The sequence below is a fragment of the Xyrauchen texanus genome, chromosome 11 (genome assembly GCF_025860055.1).
Source record: "Xyrauchen texanus isolate HMW12.3.18 chromosome 11, RBS_HiC_50CHRs, whole genome shotgun sequence".
Classification (NCBI taxonomy): Eukaryota; Metazoa; Chordata; class Actinopteri; order Cypriniformes; family Catostomidae; genus Xyrauchen; species Xyrauchen texanus.
Window position 1 is genome coordinate 47623929 of NC_068286.1, and position 22917 is coordinate 47646845.

Here is a 22917-nt window from a genome sequence, read left to right on the forward strand (position 1 = left end):
TTCCTCATTCCTCCACGTCTCAGCAAACAACAAAAGCTCATATTTCTAAAAACGATGTTATTTATTAAACGCATCATTAAAACAGAGCAGCTTGTTTTAGGTCTCGTGGCACATCTTCAAACCAAACTAGTAACGCTCAAATTCAAGTATATGATTTGAAATCGAGGATTTGAGTTGCTCTTGAACGCAACAGCCTGCTTTCATTTCTTCAGTTTCTTCTGTGCTGCTTTTTTCTTCACCATCTGCAGGCGTTTCATCGCATTGAGCTGAGACTCCTGGGAAGTGGGCATCTTGCCATCAGCTGAGGCTTTTGCCCCATTGTTATTATTGTTGCTACTACTGCTACCACTGTTGCCCCCATTGCCCCCTCCATTGCTTCCTGACCCACCATTGCCTCCCAGGCTGGTGGCGGGTGTTGCCCCAGGTGATAAAGATCCAGTCACTGTCATTTTCCCCAGGCTGTCTCCACTTGTTGAGCGGCTTAACACCTGCTTGCCATGTGCGAGTGGAGGGGCTGGTTTCGTGGGCACCATGCTGGAGCCGTTGTTTCCATTACCATTTCCGCCACTGCTGCCTCCTGATGGTTTGGTGGCCAAACTTGGTTTAACACTGGCCAGTGCAGAGAGTCCCACAGGTTTGGAGCCTGAGGGAGGTGGGGTAGATTTACTACCACCTGGCTGACTGGTGCTTAACTTGGTAGTGGAAGGTCCTACATTTGAGGTCTTGGTAAAGGCGGCCCATCCTGTAAGGCCACTGCCTGGGGGCAACGACGAGCTAGTGCTGGAGGAGTTCACGGACGCTGCAGACGTCTAGACAGAAATACGAGAACATCATGAGCACATGGGTGTGCTGATCTCATTAAGCAGTCTGTAGTCTCTCTACTGTTGAGAATACACTCACCTTCACCTCTGTTCTCTTGAAGGCTTGGAATGTTTCAGGTTTGGGTTTAAGCTCAGCCTTCTTTACTAGCGGATCTTTCATCATCGGTGCAGCTGCTGCTGCTGCTGCTAAAGGAGGAGCTGGTTTCTGTGGAGGTTTCTGGGTCTTCTGGGCCTGAGACATTGAAACATCCGGACACAATGAGTGTTGCAACAATCATATCAATTTACTAAAAGGAATATTCCTGGTTTAATACAAGCTCTATCGAAAGCATTTGTGGCATATTAATAATTGACACCATTATTTTGTACCTATCCCTCGTTTTCTTTAAAATAAGCACAAATGTGTGTTCCAGTGAGACACTTACAATGGAAGTCAATGGGGACAATTTTTGGAGGGTTTAAAACTTATAATTTTATAAAAGCACTTGCATTAATTCTTCTGTTAAAACTCGTGTATGTATGAATGAGCTGTAAAGTTGTTTAAAACAGCGTTTTTACCTTTGTGAGTTTTCAGGTTATGTCGTCATGGCAACAAAGTTGTATAATTGTCTATAACTTTCGACAGATGGGGTCAGTGAGTGATTTAATGACAGTAAGATCATGTTAACACACATATTGTTTACGTCTTGTGTCTATACTTTTGAAACAGTATTTTAATGTTTACAGATTAAACCCCATTGACTTGCATTGGAAGTGTCTCACTGGAACACACATTTGTGCTTTTTTTTAAAGAGGTTTTTGTTTTAAAGGGACAAGTCAAAAAATATCTGTGTGATAATCAACATAATGCCACAAATGCTGTCGATTGAGCTCAACTTGTATTGAACCCGGAAGATTCCTTAAAGTTTTACACATCTAATTTATGGTCGTGAATTTCTCACCATTCGCTTCATTTGCCTGGTGCATCGGGCACAGTACCACACCAGTCGTGGGTCGTTGACATCCTTGTCAGTAACCTGAGGTTTGTGACACTCCTGATGGTACAGATTATGACATTCTTGACACTCCACTAGTTGATTGCCGGATGTCACAGTCATTTGTCTGAGAAGAAAGATGGAAACTTGGATTCATTCCAAAACGATAAACTACTACTTTTATTTTCTACCCAATGTGTAACGCCCAATTCCCAATGCGCTCTTAAGTCCTCGTGGTGGCGTTGTGACTCGCCTCAATCCGGGTGGCGGAGGACGAATCTCAAATGCCTCCACGTCCGAGAGCGTCAATCCGCGCATCTTATCACGTGACTTGTTGAGCGCGTTACCATGGAGACGTAGCGTGTTGAGGCTTCACGCTATTCTCCACGGCATCCACGAACAACTCACCACACGCCCCACCGAGAGCGAGAACCACATTATGGAGACCACGAGGAGGTTACCCCATGTGACTCTACCCTCCCTAGCAACCGGGTAAATTTGGTTGCTAAGGAGACCTGACTGGAGTCACTCAGCACACGCCCCCACCGAGAGCAAGAACCACATTATAGCGATCACGAGGAGGTTAGCCCATGTGACTTTACCCTCCCTAGCAACCGGGCCAATTTGGTTGCTAAGGAGACCTGATTGGAGTCACTCAGCACGCCCTGAATTCGAACTCACGACTCCAGGTGTGATAGCCAGCATCAATACTCGCTGAGATACCCAGGTGCCCCAAAACGATAAACTTCTTAACAGGTTGAATACACCTGGAGGAACATGGGTTTAAATGCTTGATCAAGAGCACAATGGTCCCAGATGTCACTCATACATCTCAGAGATTCGAGCATTTCATCTGGCAAGCATTGCATTCTAATTAACATTCGCTAAACATTTTAAAAAGATCAGATTTACAAACTATCTAAATTATAAACAGACATCTGTTGAATGTCTTATTGACATCAGAGACAGACGCCTTACAGACGTATTGCAGATGTAAACACGCACATCAAATTGACTTGTGGGTGATGTGTGTGTGCTATCAGTGTTACAAGCCCTCAGTTTGAGCTGCTACACATTACCACATCATCACTCACCGACAAACCACACAAGCAAGGCCCATTTCCATGGCAAAGTCATCCGCGTTGGTTTCATCGTTGTCCGTGAAGTCTGGCATGGGAATATCCTTGGTTTGAAAAGCAACTGGAGACGAATGGCTGTCCTGCTTTTCAACACGAGGTTTTTTTGGTGGCTCCACTCCATCCCCAGACTCAACCCTAATCTACAGATCATGTGACACTTTCTTAGTGGTTTACATTCAACTTTTTCAGTTATGTCATATTCACAATAATAATAAACACACAGAATGTAATATGCACCTTTTCCAAGGATCTTTTCTCGCCCTCTTTCTTGGTCTTCTCTGAGATGTTTGGTTTATTGCTGCTGCTGCTGGATGATGATGAGGATGATGATGATGATGATGACGATGAACTGGAGGTGGGTTTGGAGTCTTGTTTGGTCATTTTTGGTAATGGCACTTTGTTAATTTCAGGTTCCTAATAAAATCACACATGAAAGTGTTACACATTCAAAGCATTTATGCATATATAAAACATGTCTGACTCGATCACCTTCAGTGTTGTCCTGCATAAAGACTCATCCAACAGGGCCTTGAGTTTCTCTGCAGAGTCTTTGCTCTTGGAGTGAAGGTACCCCAGTCCTTTCAGAAACATGGGGTCCAGTTCGAAACTCACTGTTCCAGCCATCGATTAGCAGCTACAATTATGATCAAATAAATGTGTTACATACACGAGTAACACCTGCTTTCCCTTTCGCAAAATGTCTTCTTTTTTCTAAGCTTGTTCAGTTACACGGAGGAAAATCGATAATAATTTGAATTTTAACACTGATAATAACGCATACTGTGAGTTTTTACTGATTGTAATAGTCTGACTACTAGCCGACAGAAATATAATAACCGGAAGTAACCGGGTACTAATATGGGCGGGTCTTAGCGGCAAGGACGTTGTGCCTTATTGGTCAGCTGCTATACGTCTTCTGTTTTATTTATTCATTATTTTATTTATTTATTTATAATTTTCAATGGCAATAAAAGTTCCCTAGTATCGTTATTATTTACGTTTAACCCTTGTGCGATATCCGGGACATTTGTTTCATTTCTGTTTTTTCGATCATTTTGGTGTTAATGCCAACGGCATAAATTTGACCAAAGGTGTGTATTTTGGGGGGAGTTTTGATATTTCAATCTCAGTTCATATAATACATCTATAATGCACTGTGTACACATAATAGTTACACCCAGGACCTTTTGAAACCCATTACAGTAAAACTGCAATGTATGATCCTAGTGTACCGTTTCGGCCTTCATAGGTGCTCGCTAACAGCCCCTATAGTCTGTTAAGGATCTTTTTTGTGTGTGTGAGTGTGTGTAGTAATGTTGTTGCTAATAACGTATACTATGAGTTTTTACTGATTGTAATGATCTGACTACTAGCCGGTAGAAATATAATAACCGGAAGTATGGCAACCAGGTTGCTAAAATGGGCGGGACTTAGCGGCAAGGTCAGCTGCTATACGTCTTCTTCTGTTTATTGGCAGATCGCGCTTAATAGTGCATTACCGCCACCAGCTGACAGCTTGGATCAGAAGCTTGTATCCATTGTACTGCTAACAGAATAGCCATCAATTCTCCTGTATATCTCGATACCTGCTCAGTTATTCTTTTCTTCTTTCAGATCTTTCATTTTGGAATAGTTACTGCAACTCCTACTTGTCTTCCATTTGGATTTTTAGAAGCATCTGTGAATATAATAATATTATTTCCATATTTTAGCCAAATATACTCCTTTACTCTTGTTACTTCCTGTTCATTTTTACCCTTTTTGTCTGGCCTCCAATAACGTCAGATCCACCACTGGTTGCAGAAGAATCCACAAAGGCATTGGTGGCAGTATTACTGTTGGTGCATACTTGTATTTAGACCCATTTCATTTATCATCCCTTCAATTATCCACTCAAAACTATTATACTTATTCATCCCCCTTTCCCAACATGTCTCTAATATCGTCAGGGTTGCATGCGGCACATCCTGACTTTTAAGGTTTGTCCAGTACACTGCCATCAGTTGCTGTCTTCTGATATATAGAGGCATTTCACCTACTTCCACCTGTAGTGATGAAACTGGTGTTGATGCTCCGCAGCAAGCTCTTAATACCTGTGCATGAATCCTGTCCATAATCTAATACAGATCTTATCATTGTTATATCTGTCTGCTCCCCACCCCTGTCCTGACAAACAGTCAAGCCCCAATTACACCTTGATCTAAGGAGTCTTTTCTAAACATCTGATTTAGATGGGTTGATATCCACCTTCACGTGTTTTCTGAATCAGACCATTTTAGTTCTTTTTCTGCATGCACTTAAATATTTTCTAGGAATACATGTTTTATTGGCTGGAAACAAAAGTCCAATCCCTACCAACAGTAGAAATTATTCACCCCCTAGTTGTTTTTCATGTTTTGTTGCATTACAACCTTGAATTAAAATTGATTTAAAAAAAAAAAAAAAACCTCAAGATTTTATTTATTTATTAGTCTTTATTGTGAAATATCTTGCACCTTTAAAGTGGTAGTCCATGTTGTGTAAATCAAATGGTACAACCCCCCAAAAGTCACCTTTAAATTCCAGGTTGTAATGCAACAAAACAGGAAAAACACCAGGTGGTGATTACTTTTGCAAAGCACTGTCCATTTTATAGATATCGGTGTATTTGGAGTGTTGTTGGATGAGAAGTAGAATTTTCCATGAATGTTAACTTTTACATTCATAAAAGCTATTGTAGTACGTGTATGAAGACAACCTTATTTACGTTTTTTTTATATATATATATCTTATTTGTAACCATTTTCTTTAAGATGTACAAAACGTAACAAGTTTGCACATTTGACCATTTATTTTGTTATTGGAACAATTTGGTATTGTGATACTGATGTTGACCTGTTTAATGTGTGCATTGCTTGAGTATTAATTCAGATTTGAATTACCTTTATTAAACCTGTTTGTACATTTATAAACGCAAACGTACATTTGATCACGTGATAGCTGTTCCTTTAGTCAGCGCTGATAGAAGAAGCCAATCGCTGTCGTTTCTGATTACTGGATAAGGGGATTTAAAAATAATCATTTTATAGAGATTTCTTGTGTGAATTTATATTACTGTATGACACACCAATTATTTTGAATCAATACATTTAAAGTATTATACTTTTTATTTTACAAATGTCTCCATCGTCTTTAGATTTGAATGTAACTCCGTGAAGGGTTCATAAGGATATATATATATATATATATATATATATATATATATATATATATATATATATATATATATATATATATATATATATATATATATATATATTATGTGGCTTATACGTACTGTATCAAATGTCTGTTTATCCATTTATTTTTCTTAATACCAAAACGCGCGCGCGTACGTCTCAGTCTATTTAAACACCACATGAGCCGGACACTAATAAATGTAACACAGGAACATTCTCCGTTAATATCTTTGGTGAATATGTTAGTGAGATCTACTTCACCGTTTTTATTCAACCATGACAAGCTAATAGTGCTAAATTAACGGCAAAAGGCAAATTGTATCGATAATGACGTCGTTGACAGACCGGAGGAATGCCTTGCAGTGACGTCATTGAGTTATCGAGTGTAAGAAGCTGATTGGTTGTTCTAGTGAGAAGGGGCTTCCTGTCCCAGATCGCAGAACCATCTGAATTCCCAATAATCACAATAGTTGGAATTTTATAATTCCGCAGATGACGCGGACACACACAACTGTTACAGTATATTAGACGACTTACATAATTGATCTTATTTAATCACTCAGATCAAATCTTCAAAAGAGGTAAGTGACTCTTGTGTTAAAATCCTTCATTTCTGTCCATTCTAACTTCTAAATTCACTTGAATAACGAGGTTATTAAGAGTTATAAGTGTAAAGTTGATTTTAAATCTTCAATGTCTTTATAATAATGCGTAATGATTGCACGTGCAGCTCTCATTCACATGTCAATATAATGAATGATATCAGACCCGTTTAACATTCTTGAATGTTTAAGATACAATGATAAATACAAAGATGCACATTTCCTACTGAATAGTGCTTAATATGTACATTTTTTTGGTTTTCAATCATTGGGCTCTTTAATGTTCACATTATTATTATTATTATTATTATTATTACAAATGTTCTGATGTGTTTAGCAAAGAAATGGTGATGGAGAAGCCCAGTCCCCTGCTGGTAGGGCGGGAGTTTGTGAGACAGTATTACACACTGCTCAATAAAGCACCAGACTTCCTGCACAGGTACACTGCAGAAAATCATCATTACTGCACTTCATCATACAAGGCAGCTGTGCAAAACTGTTCTTCTCTCATGCTTCAGATTTTATGGGCAAAACTCATCCTATGTCCACGGTGGACTGGATTCCAATGGAAAGCTGTCGGAGGCAGTCTATGGGCAAGCTGTAAGTCTTAAAGGGACAGTTCACCCAAAAATGAAAATTCTGTCATCATTTACTCACCCTCATGCCATCCCAGATGTGTGTGACTTTCTTTCTTCAGCAGAACACAAATGAAGATTTTTAGAAGAATATTTCAGCTCTGTAGGTTCATACAATGCAAGTGAATGGTGACCAGAACTTTAAAGCTCTAAAAGCACATAAAGGTAGCTTAAAAGTAATCCATATGACTCCATGTCTTCAGAAGTGATATGGTAAATGGCAAAACCTTTTTGCTATAAATCTCCACTTTCACATTATTCTTGTGCTTTTGGTGATTTGCATTCTTAGTGCATTTCACCCCCTACTGGGCAGGGAGAATTTATATATAAAAAGAACATGACTATTGATCTGTTTATCACCCACACCTATCAGATCACTTCTGAAGACATGGATTAAACCACTGGAGTCTTATGGATTACTTTTATGCTGCCTTTATGTGCTTTTTGGAGCTTCAAAGTTCTTGTCACCTTTCTCTTGCATTGTATGAACCTACAGAGCTGAAATATTCTTCTAAAAATCTTCATTTGTGTTCTGGTGAAGAAAGAAAGTCACACACATCTGGGATGGCATGAGGGTGAGTAAATGATGACAGAATTTACATTTTAGTGTGCACTGTCCCTTTAAATGTTGATTTATGTGATCATGTAAAACATGTGAAATTATAAAGATATCAACCAGCATCTGTTGTTCTTCTCTATAGGAGATTCATAAGATGGTAATGTCCTTGAAATTCAGTGAGTGCCACACAAAAATTCAGCATGTGGATGCCCATGCCACTCTGAGTGACGGTGTGGTTGTCCAGGTGATGGGAGAGCTTTCCAATAATGGACAGCCGATGAGGAAGTTCCTGCAGACATTTGTGCTGGCCCCAGAGGTGTGAATAATAACATGCCATTGTTACAGGTTACATATGAAGTATAAGATGCATTCGAAAGTACAAATGCATTATGGAAAGTATCACTGTGGAATTGACAATAGAAAAGTGCAAAATGATAAATATTTACATATTTGATGTAATTATTCAGTAGAAAAGTTCTGTCAGAAAAACGGTTAAAGCTAAAGTGTGTATCTTTTTCAGTGTTAAAATACTTTCACCTATCACAAAGGGGCACTCACACATTTTTTTATTACTGTGATTTTACTACAAGCTTGACTTGTGTTTTGCTTGTGTATGTGCAGGGTTCTGTGACCAATAAGTTTTATGTTCACAACGACATCTTCCGTTATGAGGATGAGGTCTTTGGGGACTCTGAGGCTGAACTGGATGAAGGTAAGTCACTATCTGTGCATGCACAGAGGGGTATGCCACCGTGCCCTCCTGGGCTGAGGTGCCCCCCTAGAGAAAGTTATTCATTTTTACAGATGCTTTTTATCCACGGCATCAAAGCAATTTCTATACCGTATGATAAATGGCACAACACTGTATGACAGTCCAACTCATGATCAGGTCCAATCTTTGGGTGTTGTGCATTAAAGCACCAAGACTTCACTAAAACAAAGATTGTGACCGAAAGAGAGAGCGGAGAGAGGATGCTAACGGAAGTGTTTTCCTAAGCTGGATTCAAAACAACGGCACTTTCTGTTTTAGCCTCTCATAATGTCTGTGCACGGCCGCGCAGCACCGATAAACACCGTATTTGCCCCTTATATCCAGAAGTGTCAACATTGCATGTCTTTTAAGTAGGATGCCAAACTAGGATTATGCCACTCTAGGATACTAATCTTTTTGAGTTTTATGCCACTCCAGTGTGACCGGGTCTTTGTGTTATATTGTTATAAAGGAAACATAAAAACAAAGTGCTTTTTCGTTCTTCGCTCAAAGCCAAAAAGTAGTTTGAAACAGCTGAGCAACAACATACTGACTCCACCAACGATGTGGTTGATGCTTGAATGTTGGAGGTGTTTAGAGGTACGTTTAAATATGAGGATGCTCATGACTACATACATTGGGGAGGGTCTGGGTATCTCAGTGAGTATTGGCGCTGACTATCACACCTGGAGACACGAGTTTGAATCCAGGGCGTGTTGAGTGACTCCAGTCAGGTCTCCTTAGCAACCAAATTGGGCCGGTTGCTAGGGAGGGTAGAGTCAGATGGGGTAACCTCCTCGTGGTCGCTATAATGTGGTTCTCGCTCTTGGTGGGGCGTGTGGTGAGTTGTGCGTGGATGCCGCGGAGAATAGCGTGAAGCCTCCACACGCGCTACGTCTCCACGGTAACGCTCTCAACAAGTCACGTGATAAGATGCGCGGATTGACGGTCTCAGACGTGGAGGCAACTGAGATTCGTCCTCCACGACCCGGATTGAGGCGAGTCACTACGCCACCACGAGGACATAGAGCGCATTGGGAATTGGGTGTTTATATAAGTCTATATACGGTATAAAACCCGGATCGGTATTGTTTCCTATACTGATGTTTTTAGACACTGGGTCCACTGAGCCCGATCCAAATCCAATACATGTGTTCTGTTCGTTACTGTCAAGCTCCAAAAATGACATAAAATAACAATAAAAGCACCATTAAAATAGATCATATGTCTCGTGCATTTTATTTAAAGCCACTTGAAGGCATACGACAGCTCTGTGAATCGCAAAAGGCTGTTTAATAAGTACATACTGTATATAGTGTGCATTCACAGTGTGTTATATATATATATATATATATATATATATATATATATATATATATATATATATATGTGTGTGTGTATATAATACAAATATTCAGATAATTAAAATGCATTACATTCTTTTGGCAGAAGAGTTCATCATTGATAAGACAAAACAAAAAGCAGCTTTAGAATACAATGTATTAATTATTTGCATATTATTGATCAGAAGTCAATCATTGATCAACAGTTCATAGTAATCCATTACACAAGTGAATTTATCAATCAGTTGGAGATTTATTATGAGGGCTTGTTTAAGGACCGTCAATTTACACCTGCATCAGACATGCTTGTGTCGTGTCTCGGTGCGTCGCATCATAAACATATCAGTGGGGATTTCTTTAAGACTGCAAGGGAAGCTCAGCTTCCCCTATAATGTCAAAAATATAATGGTCAAATGTGTACTATTATGTTAACATTTTATTGACTAAAAATGCCTTAGAACACGTTCATCTCGAAGACGAGTTCGTTCAGAATCAGGTACTTATAGCAGGTCGGCTGACTCGATTTACTTCTCATACATTCCCGTAGCGTCAGTGCGTTTCCCGGTTGAAGCCGAGCGTCCATTGACTTCAATGGGGCTGCTCTGAACAGTTTTTTTCAGTGCTCCGAAAATAGACGGTCATTGGATAAATGCTGCGATTATGTCCCGCCCACGGACGCTCAGCGTCTCTGGGGGTGAATGAGGAGTGGGCTGGCCCGGACTCCGGGCTTCCGCGTGATGATTGGAGGATCTGTCGAAAGACTGCATCTCCTTTTGACTGACAGTGAATCTGTACTATAAGAAGTCACTGAAGCTATTTCAGCTCAGTCCCATCGTGGATTTCTCAAGTGTAGTCGAAAGACAAACTGCTGCAACCTATTTCTTTATATTTGTTTGGCGAAATTGCTAGTCAATTTGCATAATACATTTCACACAATTATACACCACATTCCTTGTTTCAGTTTTACTAAGTTTAATATATTTTGTTTTAGAGCGTTCGTTCGTTCGTTCGTTCGTTCATTCATTCATACAGTAGGCTAGGCTAGCGTCGTACGGGTGAAAATGCGCACGGTGGCAGACGGTGCTAATATTGTCGACCTGATTTTGGTGAAGCCATTTGAAAGTCTTCCTTACGAGGAAAAAATTAGAATTAAACAGCAGGGCAGATCAACACCTAAGATTGATTTAGTGCAAAAAATAGGGTAAATAAGTTTATAATATAGGCCGAAAATGAGCTTCCCCTCTTTGAAAGACCAGCAGCCGCCACTGAAACATATAATGTTTAGTTCACTGTGTTAAATATAGTTTAATACTCAATCTTTAAACACATCTTGAGATCTCTTAGTTTAGATTTGCGCTCCTTCAAGTGTTTGAACGCAGGAATGTAACTCATGTTTGTGTTGTTCTGCTGAAGTGTTTGTTCACTGTATAAACTGTGTGTTGCTCATACAGCTGAAGTTTCACTTACTGCCCCCTGGAGTAAACAGGTGGTACTACAAGCATTTCTCAGGACTTTTCCTTATTGCAGTCCGGGGGCATTGCGATTAATTGCGTACATTTTTTTAACTCATTATTTTTTGTCAAATTAATCACACTTAATTAATGCGTAAAAATCGACAGCCCAAATAAATATATAATTGAACGTTTGTGAACTAGCACACAAACAGTGTGTTACGTTTGTCAAAATAAAAGACCGAGGGTTTTAAAGTTAAAGGTGCATGACTGAAACTTATTGCTCTTGTTATACAATTCTAAAAGTCACAAATAATATTAATAATTGATTTATCATTATCATTATTTGTTTACAAATTACTACACTATTTATGTGTTGACTGGGTTCCAAAAATAACTGTTTGAATGAAAAGTGAGGTTTGTTAAATGGCAAAAGGGTTGCTATTAGCATGTTCAGTTATGCATTTATTTGTGTATGATTTCTCCCTGGACAGAGTCAGAAGAAGAGACCGATGAGCTGGAAGAACCCGACACTGCCAGTAATGCTAATTACTGTGAACCCCATCCTGTGAGGTAAAAGGCTACAGGTGTAGCATGTTTTTATGTACAGATTTAGTCGTAGAAAAATTCATGTGGAGTAGGTGTGAAGAGTTACGCATTACCCTTATGCGCAATGTGATTTACACAAGTAGGAACAGCGTTCCTATCAATCAGTCATTGCCCGCTGATAACGTGGTAACTTCTGCCCATGTTAACGGTACTTTCATCACTGGTCCGTTTCATTCTCACTTTCAGCAGTATCAATGGTGTGGAAGAGACTCTCGTGAAACCACCTCTGGAACTGGACTCTGAAGCAGCCCCAGAACCCAAGCTCAAGGAACTGAAGTTCAAGGCTGAAGAGAAGGTTCCAGAAGAGTTTGAGGAGGAGGCCCCGTCCCCTGTTCCTGTGGAATCACCACAGAACATACAAGAAACACCTAAAGTACTTATTGCTGTTTCTACATGAACTACCCTTCATCTCACCAGAGTAGCTGTACTTCCAATTTGTGTTTGTTTAACATCAATAATGGAGTCAAATCTACTAAATATTTAAAAAAAGATTTAGGAATAATAAATACAAAAAGACGGAGTGTTTGGTTAAGAAATATTCTATACTTGAAGACCAAGAACTAACATTTGTATTTTGCCAATTCTTCCCAGCTTGGACTTATTTGTGTCCAAATGAGGAGATATATATATATATATATTAGTTTCTGATATTGTAAGTTTGTTGTACTTAACTGTCCAAGCTGCTGTTAAAGTCTAGGCTTTAGCTGTACCACTCATTAATTTAAGTTAATATATAAATAGTTTAGTACATTTAAGATTGCACTATTTACATTTTTTATATTTGTTTGTGTGTTTGTACTGATATATATATATATATATATATATTTATTTATTTATTTATTTTAAAATAAAAAAATTAAATATTAACCTTACTCCTGAAAATTGTTTTAAAGGGACAGTTCACCCAAAAATGAAAATTCTCTCATTTAGTCACCCTCATGCAGTTCCAGATGTGTGTGACTTTCTTTCTTCTGCAGAACACAAATGAAGATTTTTAGAAGAATATTTCAGCTCTGTAGGTCCATACAGTGCAAGTGAATGGTGACCAGAACTGTGAAGCTCCAAAAAGCACATAAAGGCAGCATAAAAGTAATCCATATGACTCCAGTGGTCTAATCCATGTCTTCAGAAGTGACATGATATGTGTGGGAGAGAAACGGATCAATTATTAGTCCTTTTTTTATATATATATATAGTTTTTACTATAAATCTTTGACCAGCCCTCTGCACGTTTACGACAGTTCTTGCTTTTTATTTTTTTTCGTTGTTTAAAAAAAAAAAAAAATTCACATTCTTCGTGCATATCGCCACCTACTGGGCTGAGCAAATACGATTTATTGTTTGTTTTCCTTTTTCTCCTCCCTGTCCAGTAAGTGGCAATATGCAGGAAGAATGCAAATCACAGAAGAACTTGGTCCTCTTGTGAACGTGCATAGGACGGCTGGTGAAAGTGTAGATTTATAGTAAAAGAAAAGACTAAACATTGTTCTGTTATTCACTCACCCACATCTATCATATCACTTCTGAAGACATGGATTAAACCACTGGAGTCTTATTTAAATTTATGCTGCATTTATGTGCTTTTTGGAGCTTCAAAGTTCTGGTCACCATTCACTTGCATTGTATGGACCTACAGAGCTGAAATATTCTTCTAAACATCTTCATTTGTGTTCTGCTGAAGAAAGTACGCCACACATCTGGGATGGCATGAGGGGAATAAATGAGAGAATTAAAAATATTGGGTGAACTGTCCCTTTAAATGTGCAATAGATTTAAAAAAAAAAAATGTTATATATGATCCAGATGCTCCATCTCTGTTTTGTATTTGTATTCTGATGCATAATTGAAATTTCTCTTGCAGACGTTCTCTTGGGCTTCTGTGACGAGCAAAAATCTTCCTCTCAGTGGGACTGTGCCAACCTCTGGAGGTTCAGCGCATGCTGTGAAAGCACCAAACTCTCAGGTAGATAATCTGTGAATGAATATATTAATAATATATTTTTACACTCATTAAAGGGATCAAATCACGAGGAATTCAATTTTCCTTGATCTTGTAAGATAGTTGGCAAAACGGCTCTGATGTCTCAGATGCGTGCTTCAACTAATGCCCGCCCACATTTAAACATCAATGACGCCTATTTCATCTCAAGCTTGGCCGTCCACAGTGAGCTAATGAGGAAAAGCAGGATAAACAACAGAAACCGATACTATGTGCTAAAGTCACCTGCCGCTCTGCATATCCTTCTGAAGAATCTCAACAGTAGAAATAAACACCTAGAGATTATTTCAAAACAAATAATGCTATTAATTTACGTCTAATCTTAACAGATTAAGTGGCACATTTCTGCATGCGTTGTACACTTTTTAGGAATGTCACAATGTAACAAGGGATTTGCATAGAGGCAGTTATTGAAGGGAGCTGTTAAACGAAATTTGACACGACAGCAAACCTTTAGCAGGTGCTTGAGCGATCGGTGCTGTTGATTTAATTGCCATTTGAAGGGGGCATTTCTTAAAGCTGCAGCAGCAAAAAATGGACTGTTAAATTCTAAGGGTCAGAGGGAGGGTGGACATGAAAACAAATGGGAAAACATTCAAATTTATTTATTTTTTTGGCACAAAAAAACTTTTATTAAAGCAATAGTTCACCAAAAAATTACTATTCTTACAACTTTATGCCATCTCATACTTGTTTGACCCTTTTTTTTAAGGGTAGATGATGATGTGTTTGTCCACACAAGTCAATGGGGTCCAAAACTTTTAAGCTCCAAAAAGGACGTAAAGGCAGCATAAAGGTACTTTATGAAGTGATACTATCAGTTTTGAGTGAAAAACGGACCTCACTGTAAATCTTGAGATCTGCGGTCTCCATGGCATGTTCATTATAGAAGCTCCTTCACACTTTGCTCTTGACATGCTTTTGTGCATCAAGTGCAAGAAAGTTTGAACGGTTAAACCACTGGAGTGGGAGTCTGGGTATCTCAGCGAGTATTGCCGCTGACTATCACACCTGGAGTCGTGAGGTTGAATCCAGGGTGTGCTGAGTGACTCCAGTCAGGTCTCCTTAGCAACCAAATTGGGCCGGTTGCTAGGGAGGGTAGAGTCACATGGGTTAACCAAATTGTCCCGGGTGCTAGGGAGGGTAGAGTCACATGGGGTAACCAAATTGTCCCGGTTGCTAGGGAGGGTAGATTCACACGGGGTAACCAAATTGGCCCGGTTGCTAGGGAGGGTAGAGTCACATGGGGTAACCAAATTGGCCCAGTTGCTAGGGAGGGTAGAGTTACATGGGGTAACCAAATTGGCCTGGTTGCTAAGGAGGGTAGAGTCACATGGGGTAACCAAATTGGCCCAGTTGCTAGGGAGGGTAGAGTTACATGGAGTAACCAAATTGGCCCGGTTGCTAAGGAGGGTAGAGTCACATGGGGTAACCAAATTGTCCCGGTTGCTAGGGAGGGTAGAGTCACATGGGGTAACCAAATTGGCCCGGTTGCTAGGGAGGGTAGAGTCACATGGGGTAACCAAATTGGCCCGGTTGCTAGGGAGGGTAGAGTCACATGGGGTCACCAAATTGTCCCGGTTGCTAGGGAGGGTAGAGTCACATGGGGTAAACAAATTGTCCCGGTTGCTAGGGAGGGTAGAGTCACATGGGGTAACCAAATTGCCCCGGTTGCTAGGGAGGGTAGAGTTACATGGAGTAACCAAATTGGCCCGGTTGCTAAGGAGGGTAGAGTCACATGGGGTAACCAAATTGTCCCGGTTGCTAGGGAGGGTAGAGTCACATGGGGTAACCAAATTGGCCCGGTTGCTAGGGAGGGCAGAGTCACATGGGGTAACCAAATTGGCCCGGTTGCTAGGGAGGGTAGAGTCACATGGGGTCACCAAATTGTCCCGGTTGCTAGGGAGGGTAGAGTCACATGGGGTAAACAAATTGTCCCGGTTGCTAGGGAGGGTAGAGTCACATGGGGTAACCAAATTGCCCCGGTTGCTAGGGAGGGTAGAGTCACATGGGGCAACCAAATTGTCCCGGTTGCTAGGGAGGGTAGATTCACATGGGGTAACCAAATCGGCCCGGTTGCTAGGGAGGGTAGAGTCACATGGGGTAACCAAATTGGCCCGGTTGCTAGGGAGGGTAGAGTCACATGGGGTCACCAAATTGTCCCGGTTGCTAGGGAGGGTAGAGTCACATGGGGTAAACAAATTGTCCCGGTTGCTAGGGAGGGTAGAGTCACATGGGGTAACCAAATTGCCCCGGTTGCTAGGGAGGGTAGAGTCACATGGGGCAACCAAATTGTCCCGGTTGCTAGGGAGGGTAGATTCACATGGGGTAACCAAATCGGCCCGGTTGCTAGGGAGGGTAGAGTCACATGGGGTAACCAAATTGGCCCGGTTGCTAGGGAGGGTAGAGTCACATGGGGTAACCTCCTCGTGGTGGTGATTAGTGGTTCTCTCAATGGGGCGTGTGGTGAGTTGTGTGTGGATCGTGGAGAGTAGCATGAGCCTCCACATGCTGTAAGTCTCCGCGGTGTCATGCACAACGAGTCACATGATAAGATGCACGGATTGACGGTCTCAGACGCGGAGACAACTGACACTTGTCCTCTGCCACCCGGAATGAGGCGAGTGACCACGCCACCACAAGGACCTACTAAGTACTGGGAACTGGACATTCCAAATTTGGGAGAAAAGAAGATTCATTTTTTTTAAATAAAACACTGGAGCCATATGGATTACCTTTATGTTGCCTCTAAAGCCTTTTTGGAGCTTGAAAGTTTAGGATCCCATTGACTTACATTGAATGGACAAAAATGCATCGTATATCCTATAAAACAAATCTATGCTGCATGGTGTCAGCGCAACCTAACAACACTATTGACACTCCACGGAATAATTTTTGTAATGTAACTTTAAAAAAATAAATAAATGAATATTATGTATTCCTCTCCTCATCCCTTCCCTGAGACTCCCCCCAAATCCACCAAATACCCATCCCACTTTCTAAACCCCAGCCTTCTTCCTGACACCTCCTCAAAAGCTGCCACCCTCGCCATCTCTGCACACCACTCCGGAAATGATTGTGCTCCATCTGACTTCCAAAATAATATGTCTGACAATCATCATGCTAGTCAAAACAATTTTTTTTTTTATATACTTGTCTCCCCAAATTTATGACCGCCCCATCGCCCAAAATACAAAGTCTGGGGCAAAGTAAAATTCGAGTGCCCAAAACATCACACAAATAATTCTGAACCTTCAACCAAAAATCTTGGCTCGTAACACATCCTCTAAAAGACATGGGGTGTGTCCCCATCTTTTGATTGGCACCACCAGCAGGTGGGCGTGTCTTTAAGACCAAGCCTATATCATCTAGAGGGGGTCCAATAGAATCAATGCACAATCTTAAATTGCATCAGATGCACCCTTCCATCTCTAGATGCAGACTTGATGTTTTTTAGTATGCTAGCCCACACTCCCTCCTCCAATACCAAGTTTAAATCTCTCTCCCATTATCTCTTGATAGAAGCCAAAGCTCCGCCCCCAGACTCTGAATGAACAGGGAGTAATACACTGATGCCTCGTGACCTTTTCCAAAAGCAGTATCACCCCTCCTAGAGTATCTGCTGCTTTAGGGGGGTGTACACTACTCCCAAAAACAGTGCATAGCAGGTGGCACAGCTGTAAATACCTAAACTGAGATCTGGGAATCCCAAAAAGATGACCCAAATTCTCAAGATCTCACTGCACTCTCATACAGGTCACGGAGTGTTACTCCAGAGCGATCTTAACACTGAAGCGGTTAACTATGTAGGCTAACTGGTGTTGTTGATTGCGGCCCAAGTGAAGCATGTTTCATGTGTGCGCTCTCGTTTTTTCCTCCGGTCAGTCCAGAGTTGAGGCCAAGCCAGAGACGTCGTCGGCTTCAATTCGCCCGCGTGACCAACGCGTCAGTGACCGACCTTCTGTAAGCTCAAGAGGGACTAGATCTGGTATTTTATCATCTCCATCTTTCCATGAATGACACACACCGCTTATGATATTTACATGTATTTATCATTGCTTAATATCATTTCAGGTCTATTCCACTAAACTGAATTTTTTTTTTCTATCCTCTCTTTGTTCCTCATGCGTCATCAGATGGCAGCTCTGCAGAATCTCAAACTGGGAAACCGTATTTCAGCTTCATAAATAAAGGTAATTATGCCGTTCCACTGTGAGTATAATCCACTAAATCGAACACAGTTTGGATGGTGTTGTTGGTGCCCGTGTAGTTTGTGAAGTACTGCCTGTGTGTTGCTCAGGACGAGGCGATGAGTCCGGTGAAATGGACGGCAGAAGGGTCGTCCGGTATCCAGACAGTCATCAACTCTTTGTTGGAAATCTCCCTCATGACATCGATGAGCGTGAACTCAAAGACTGCTTCATGAGTACGTTCTGTTGATTGCATACTGTTCTCTCATACACCGTTTTAGTCTTTTGAGCAAATGTCCTTTTTTAAAATATTGTTAATATTTCAGCTTATGTTCATTCATTTTAATCCGTTTCACTCTTGAATAAAGTGGCATGCAGGTAAAAAATAACAGTTGATAATGACAAAAATGACAAACATGAAAGACCAAACTTGAATCAAGTATTAAAACATTTATAGAAATGTGTAACCTAGGGATGTCCCGACACAGACACCGATATTACAGCTCTGTAGATCCATTCAATGCAAGTGAACTTTGAAGCTCCATAAAGCACATAAAGGCAGCATAAAAGTGACTCCAGTGGTTTAATCCATGTCTTCAGAAGTGATATGAGAGTTGTGGGCGAGAAACGGGTCAATATTTACGCCTATTTTGACTATAAATGCTCCTCCCTGGCCAGTAGGGGGCGATATGCACGAAGAATGTGAATCGCAAAATAAAAGCGGAAGATTGTGAAAGTGAAAGTGGAGATTTATAGTAAAAAAGGACTTCAGTATTTAAAATCACACACATGTGAAAATGCTCTGATACCGTCTGACGTACAAACGTCTCGCCGTAAACATTCAGCGCATACAGGTGAAACTTGAAAAATTAGAATATCGTGCAAAAGTTCATTAATTTCAGTAATTCAACTTAAAAGGTGAAACTAATATATTACATAGACTCATTACAAGCAAAGTAAGATATTTCAAGCCTTTATTTGATATAATTTTGATGATTATGGCTTACAGCTTATGAAAACCCCAAATTCAGAATCTCAGAAAATTAGAATATTACATGAAATCAATAAAAAAGGATTTTAAATACAGAAATGTCGGCCCTCTGAAAAGTATAATCATGCATATGTACTCAGTACTTGGTTTGGGCCCCTTTTGCATTAATTACTGCCTCAATGCGGCGTGGCATGGATGCTATCAGCCTGTGGCACTGCTGAGGTGTTATGGAAGACCAAGATGCTTCAATAGCGGCCTTCAGCTCTTCTGCATTGTTTGGTCTCATGTCTCTCATCTTTCTCTTGGCAATGCCCCATAGATTCTCTATGGGGTTCAGGTCAAGCGAGTTTGCTGGCCAATCAAGCACAGTAATACCATGGTCATTGAACCAGGTTTTGGTACTTTTGGCAGTGTGGGCAGGTGCCAAGTCCTGCTGGAAAATGAAGTCAGCATCTCCATAAAGCTTGTCTGCTGAAGGAAGCATGAAGTGCTCTAAAATGTCCGGTAGAGCGGCTGTGTTGACTCTGGACTTAATAAAGCACAGTGGACCAACACCAGCCGATGACATGGCTCCCCAAACCAAACACAGACTGTGGAAACTTCACACTGGACTTCAAGCATCTTGGATTGTGTGCCTCTCCATTCTTCCTCCAGACTCTGGGACCTTGGTTTCCACATGAGATGCAAAATTTGCTCTCATCAGAAAAGAGGACTTTGGACCACTGAGCAACAGACCAGTTCTTTTTTTCTTTAGCCCAGGTAAGATGCTTCTGACGTTGTTTGTTGTTCAGGAGCGGCTTGACAAGAGGAATACGACATTTGAAGCCTCAGTCCACTCCTTGTGAAGCTCCCCACACATTTGAATGGCCTTTTCCTGACAATCCTCTCCAGGCTACGGTCATCCCTGCTGCTTGTGCACCTTTTTCTTCCACACTTTTCCCTTCCACTTAACTTTCTATTAATGTGCTTTGATACAGCACTTTGAGAACATCCAACTTCTTTTGCAATTACCTTTTGAGGCTTTCCCTCCTTGTGGAGGGTGTCAATGATGGTTTTCTGCACAACTGTCAGGTCAGCAGTCTTCCCCATGATTGTGAATTCAACTGAACCAGACTGAGAGACCATTTAAAGGCTCAGGAACCCTTTGCAGGTGTTTAGCTGATTAGAGTGTGACACTTTGAGCCTACAATACTGAACCTTTTCACAATATTCTAATTTTCTGAGATTCTGAATTTGGGGTTTTCATAAGCTGTAAGCCATAATCATCAAAATTATATCAAATAAAGGCTTGAAATATCTTACTTTGCTTGTAATGAGTCTATATAATATATTAGTTTCACCTTTTAAGTTGAATTACTGAAATTAATGAACTTTTGCACGATATTCTAATTTTTCGAGTTTCACCTGTAAATTAAATCATGTTTTGTACTATAGTGTGATTTAATGCATAGTCTGCATGTGCTGCACACTTCAAAGGTGAGCGCTTGTGAATGTGTGGAGCCGAACAATGTAATTAAAGTGCTAGAAAGGGTAAAAGGAAGTATTCGTACTTTAGTTATCCGGACATCCCTAACAGAAACATTTAATGATTTAAAAACGTATCAACCAAGTCTGTTTGGTCTGTAATTTGGTTGAGATTAAATCTGCTCTCATCTATAGAAAATCACAATGTTGCTTTTTCTTTGTCGGTCTCATCCAGCGTTTGGGAATGTTGTTGAGTTACGGATCAACACCAAAGGCACTGGAGGAAAGCTGCCGAACTTTGGCTTTGTTGTCTTCGATGACTCTGAACCGGTGCAAAGAATTCTAGGAGTCAAAGTAAGCACAAGCCATTTGTGATGGGTCGATATGGATGTATGAGTGTTTTTGTACTATTCTTAATTCCTCCAGATGTGAGGGATTGAAAACATTCTCTAATCTGCTGTTTTCTAATTATAATATCGTCTTTCTTTACATCTGGTTAGCCGATCATGTTCCGTGGCGAGGTACGCCTTAACGTGGAGGAGAAAAAGACGAAGGTCACGCGTGAGCGGGACACTCGAGGTGGAGAAGATCGCAGGGACCCGAGGCGTGGCGATCGTGGCCCAGCGGGACCACGTGGCGTTGCTGGGAGCGGTATGATGCGAGAACGGGACGGCAGGGGACCACCTTCACGAGGTGCCACTTTACCCAAACCAGCAGTGGTGTCTGGGAGAGGCACGGGTACAAACGAGGGCCGTTTTACCGCTCAGCGGCGTTGAGAGCAGCTGTGGAAGTTGAAAAATGTTCGTTGATTATGAAATTGAAAAGCTTATGTAAAAATGTGTACATACTTCAGTTTCTGTCTTTTATGTTGTCAACTTTCATCTTTGCCTTCGGCACCACTTTTGAAAGAATTGTCGCCCTTATTTCTGATCTGCCTGAAGAGGTCCATATAGTGCGTGGAGCAATGGTAGAACAAATTGTAAAACGAGAAATTTTTATATTTTTTTGCTTTGAGGGACAGTTCCCCAAAAATCCTCTCATCATTTACTCACCCTCATGTCATCCCAGATGTGTGACTTTCTTTCTTCTGCAGAACATAAATGAAGATGTTTAGAAGAATATTTCAGCTCTGTAGGTTCATACATTGCAAGTGAATGGTGACCAGAACTTTGAAGCTCCAAAAATCACATAAATGTGGCATAAAAGTAATCCATAAGACTCCAGTGGTTTATTCCATGTCTTCAGAGGTGATATGATAGGTGTGGGTGAGAAACGGATCAATATTTAAATCCTTTTTATTATAAATTGTCCTCCCTGCCCAGTAGGGGCGACGTGCATGAAGAATGTGAAAGTGTACATTTATAGTCAAATGACTTAAATATTGATCTGTTTCTCACCCACACCTATCATATCACTTCTAAAGACATGGATTAAACCTCTGGAGTCTTATGGATTACTTTCATGCTGCCTTTATGTGCTTTTTGGAGCTTCAAAGTTCTGGTCATCATTCACTTGCATTGTATGGACCTACAGAGCTGAAATATTCTTCTAAAAATCTTCATTTGTGTTCTGCAGAAGAAAGAAAGTTACACACATCTGGAACAGATTTTCATTTTTGGGTGTACTGTCCCTTTAAGGGAGGTTTGGGTTTATCCTGAATGTTTTCCTAAAATTAGAAAGAAGTGATTGTGCCTTTAAGTGTAATTCCTGTAGTCTGGTTTTGTGATGTGAGTTTCAGCTTATGTTTAAGTCTGATCTTTTTTTTCTTCTTTCTTTTAAATGAGGACTTATCAGCATCATACAGGGTAAAAAATTAAATTGCAGGTGTATGTTTGACCTTCCCAAATAAACTAGTTTTAAATTCTGCACTGATGATATTTTGATTATTGCTGTTATTAACATTTGCTGTCTGTGGAAGTGAACATACAACATGTAAAAGCATTTTAAATATTGAATTGAATTATCTGCAGTGTACTGTAGATTTAAAAATATATATTCATATATATCCACACTCATCTTTGCAGGAACATGTGAACGCTTTTCTTTATGAATAGGAGGAAGAACTGTGGGACAGGCACAGTTATCATTTGGCATTTGTACTTCTTCTTCTAAGTACATTCTGATTTGATGTTCATGTTCTTCTTGTCCGGTAACTTAAAGTATTTGCAATA

The 22917-nt window shown here is 40.5% G+C and overlaps 2 protein-coding genes across 3 annotated transcripts; one reads left to right on the forward strand and one right to left on the reverse strand.

The window, feature by feature from the left end:
• Positions 1-60: 60 nt before the first annotated feature.
• Positions 61-3758, reverse strand: ints12 (integrator complex subunit 12). Its single transcript, XM_052137314.1, has 6 exons — positions 3424-3758; positions 3172-3348; positions 2890-3074; positions 1763-1922; positions 901-1053; positions 61-809 (listed from the first exon to the last, which is right to left on the reverse strand). The coding sequence occupies exons 1-6, from the start codon at positions 3556-3558 to the stop codon at positions 201-203; spliced, it is 1419 nt and encodes a 472-aa protein (XP_051993274.1). The 5' UTR covers positions 3559-3758; the 3' UTR covers positions 61-200.
• A 2625-nt stretch (positions 3759-6383) lies between these two features.
• On the forward strand, positions 6384-21880 carry g3bp2a (G3BP stress granule assembly factor 2a). 2 transcript variants are annotated; one of them, XM_052137309.1, is made up of 13 exons: positions 6384-6733; positions 7092-7193; positions 7273-7354; positions 8091-8264; positions 8570-8660; positions 11988-12066; positions 12292-12475; positions 13964-14065; positions 17987-18089; positions 18238-18294; positions 18402-18527; positions 20982-21100; positions 21247-21880. In XM_052137309.1, the coding sequence occupies exons 2-13, from the start codon at positions 7099-7101 to the stop codon at positions 21520-21522; spliced, it is 1488 nt and encodes a 495-aa protein (XP_051993269.1). In that variant the 5' UTR covers positions 6384-6733; positions 7092-7098; the 3' UTR covers positions 21523-21880. The 2 variants fall into 2 exon arrangements, with proteins under 2 accessions (XP_051993269.1, XP_051993268.1); XM_052137308.1 differs by having other exon boundaries at positions 6385-6733; positions 12289-12475.
• The last annotated feature ends 1037 nt before the right edge of the window (positions 21881-22917 follow it).

Excerpts from the sequence above, each read along its gene's own strand:
- ints12 (XM_052137314.1), bottom strand. The coding sequence starts at position 3,558 with ATGGCTGGAACAGTGAGTTTCGAACTGGACCCCATGTTTCTGAAAGGA. Across the intron at positions 1,054-1,762 it reads CCAGGCAAATGAAGCGAATG|GCCCAGAAGACCCAGAAACC; the intron begins GTGAGAAATTCA and ends TCAATGTCTCAG. Across the intron at positions 810-900 it reads TCAAGAGAACAGAGGTGAAG|ACGTCTGCAGCGTCCGTGAA; the intron begins GTGAGTGTATTC and ends ATTTCTGTCTAG.
- g3bp2a (XM_052137308.1), top strand. The coding sequence starts at position 7,099 with ATGGTGATGGAGAAGCCCAGTCCCCTGCTGGTAGGGCGGGAGTTTGTG. Across the intron at positions 8,265-8,569 it reads CATTTGTGCTGGCCCCAGAG|GGTTCTGTGACCAATAAGTT; the intron begins GTGTGAATAATA and ends GTGTATGTGCAG. Across the intron at positions 12,067-12,288 it reads TGTGAACCCCATCCTGTGAG|CAGTATCAATGGTGTGGAAG; the intron begins GTAAAAGGCTAC and ends TCTCACTTTCAG.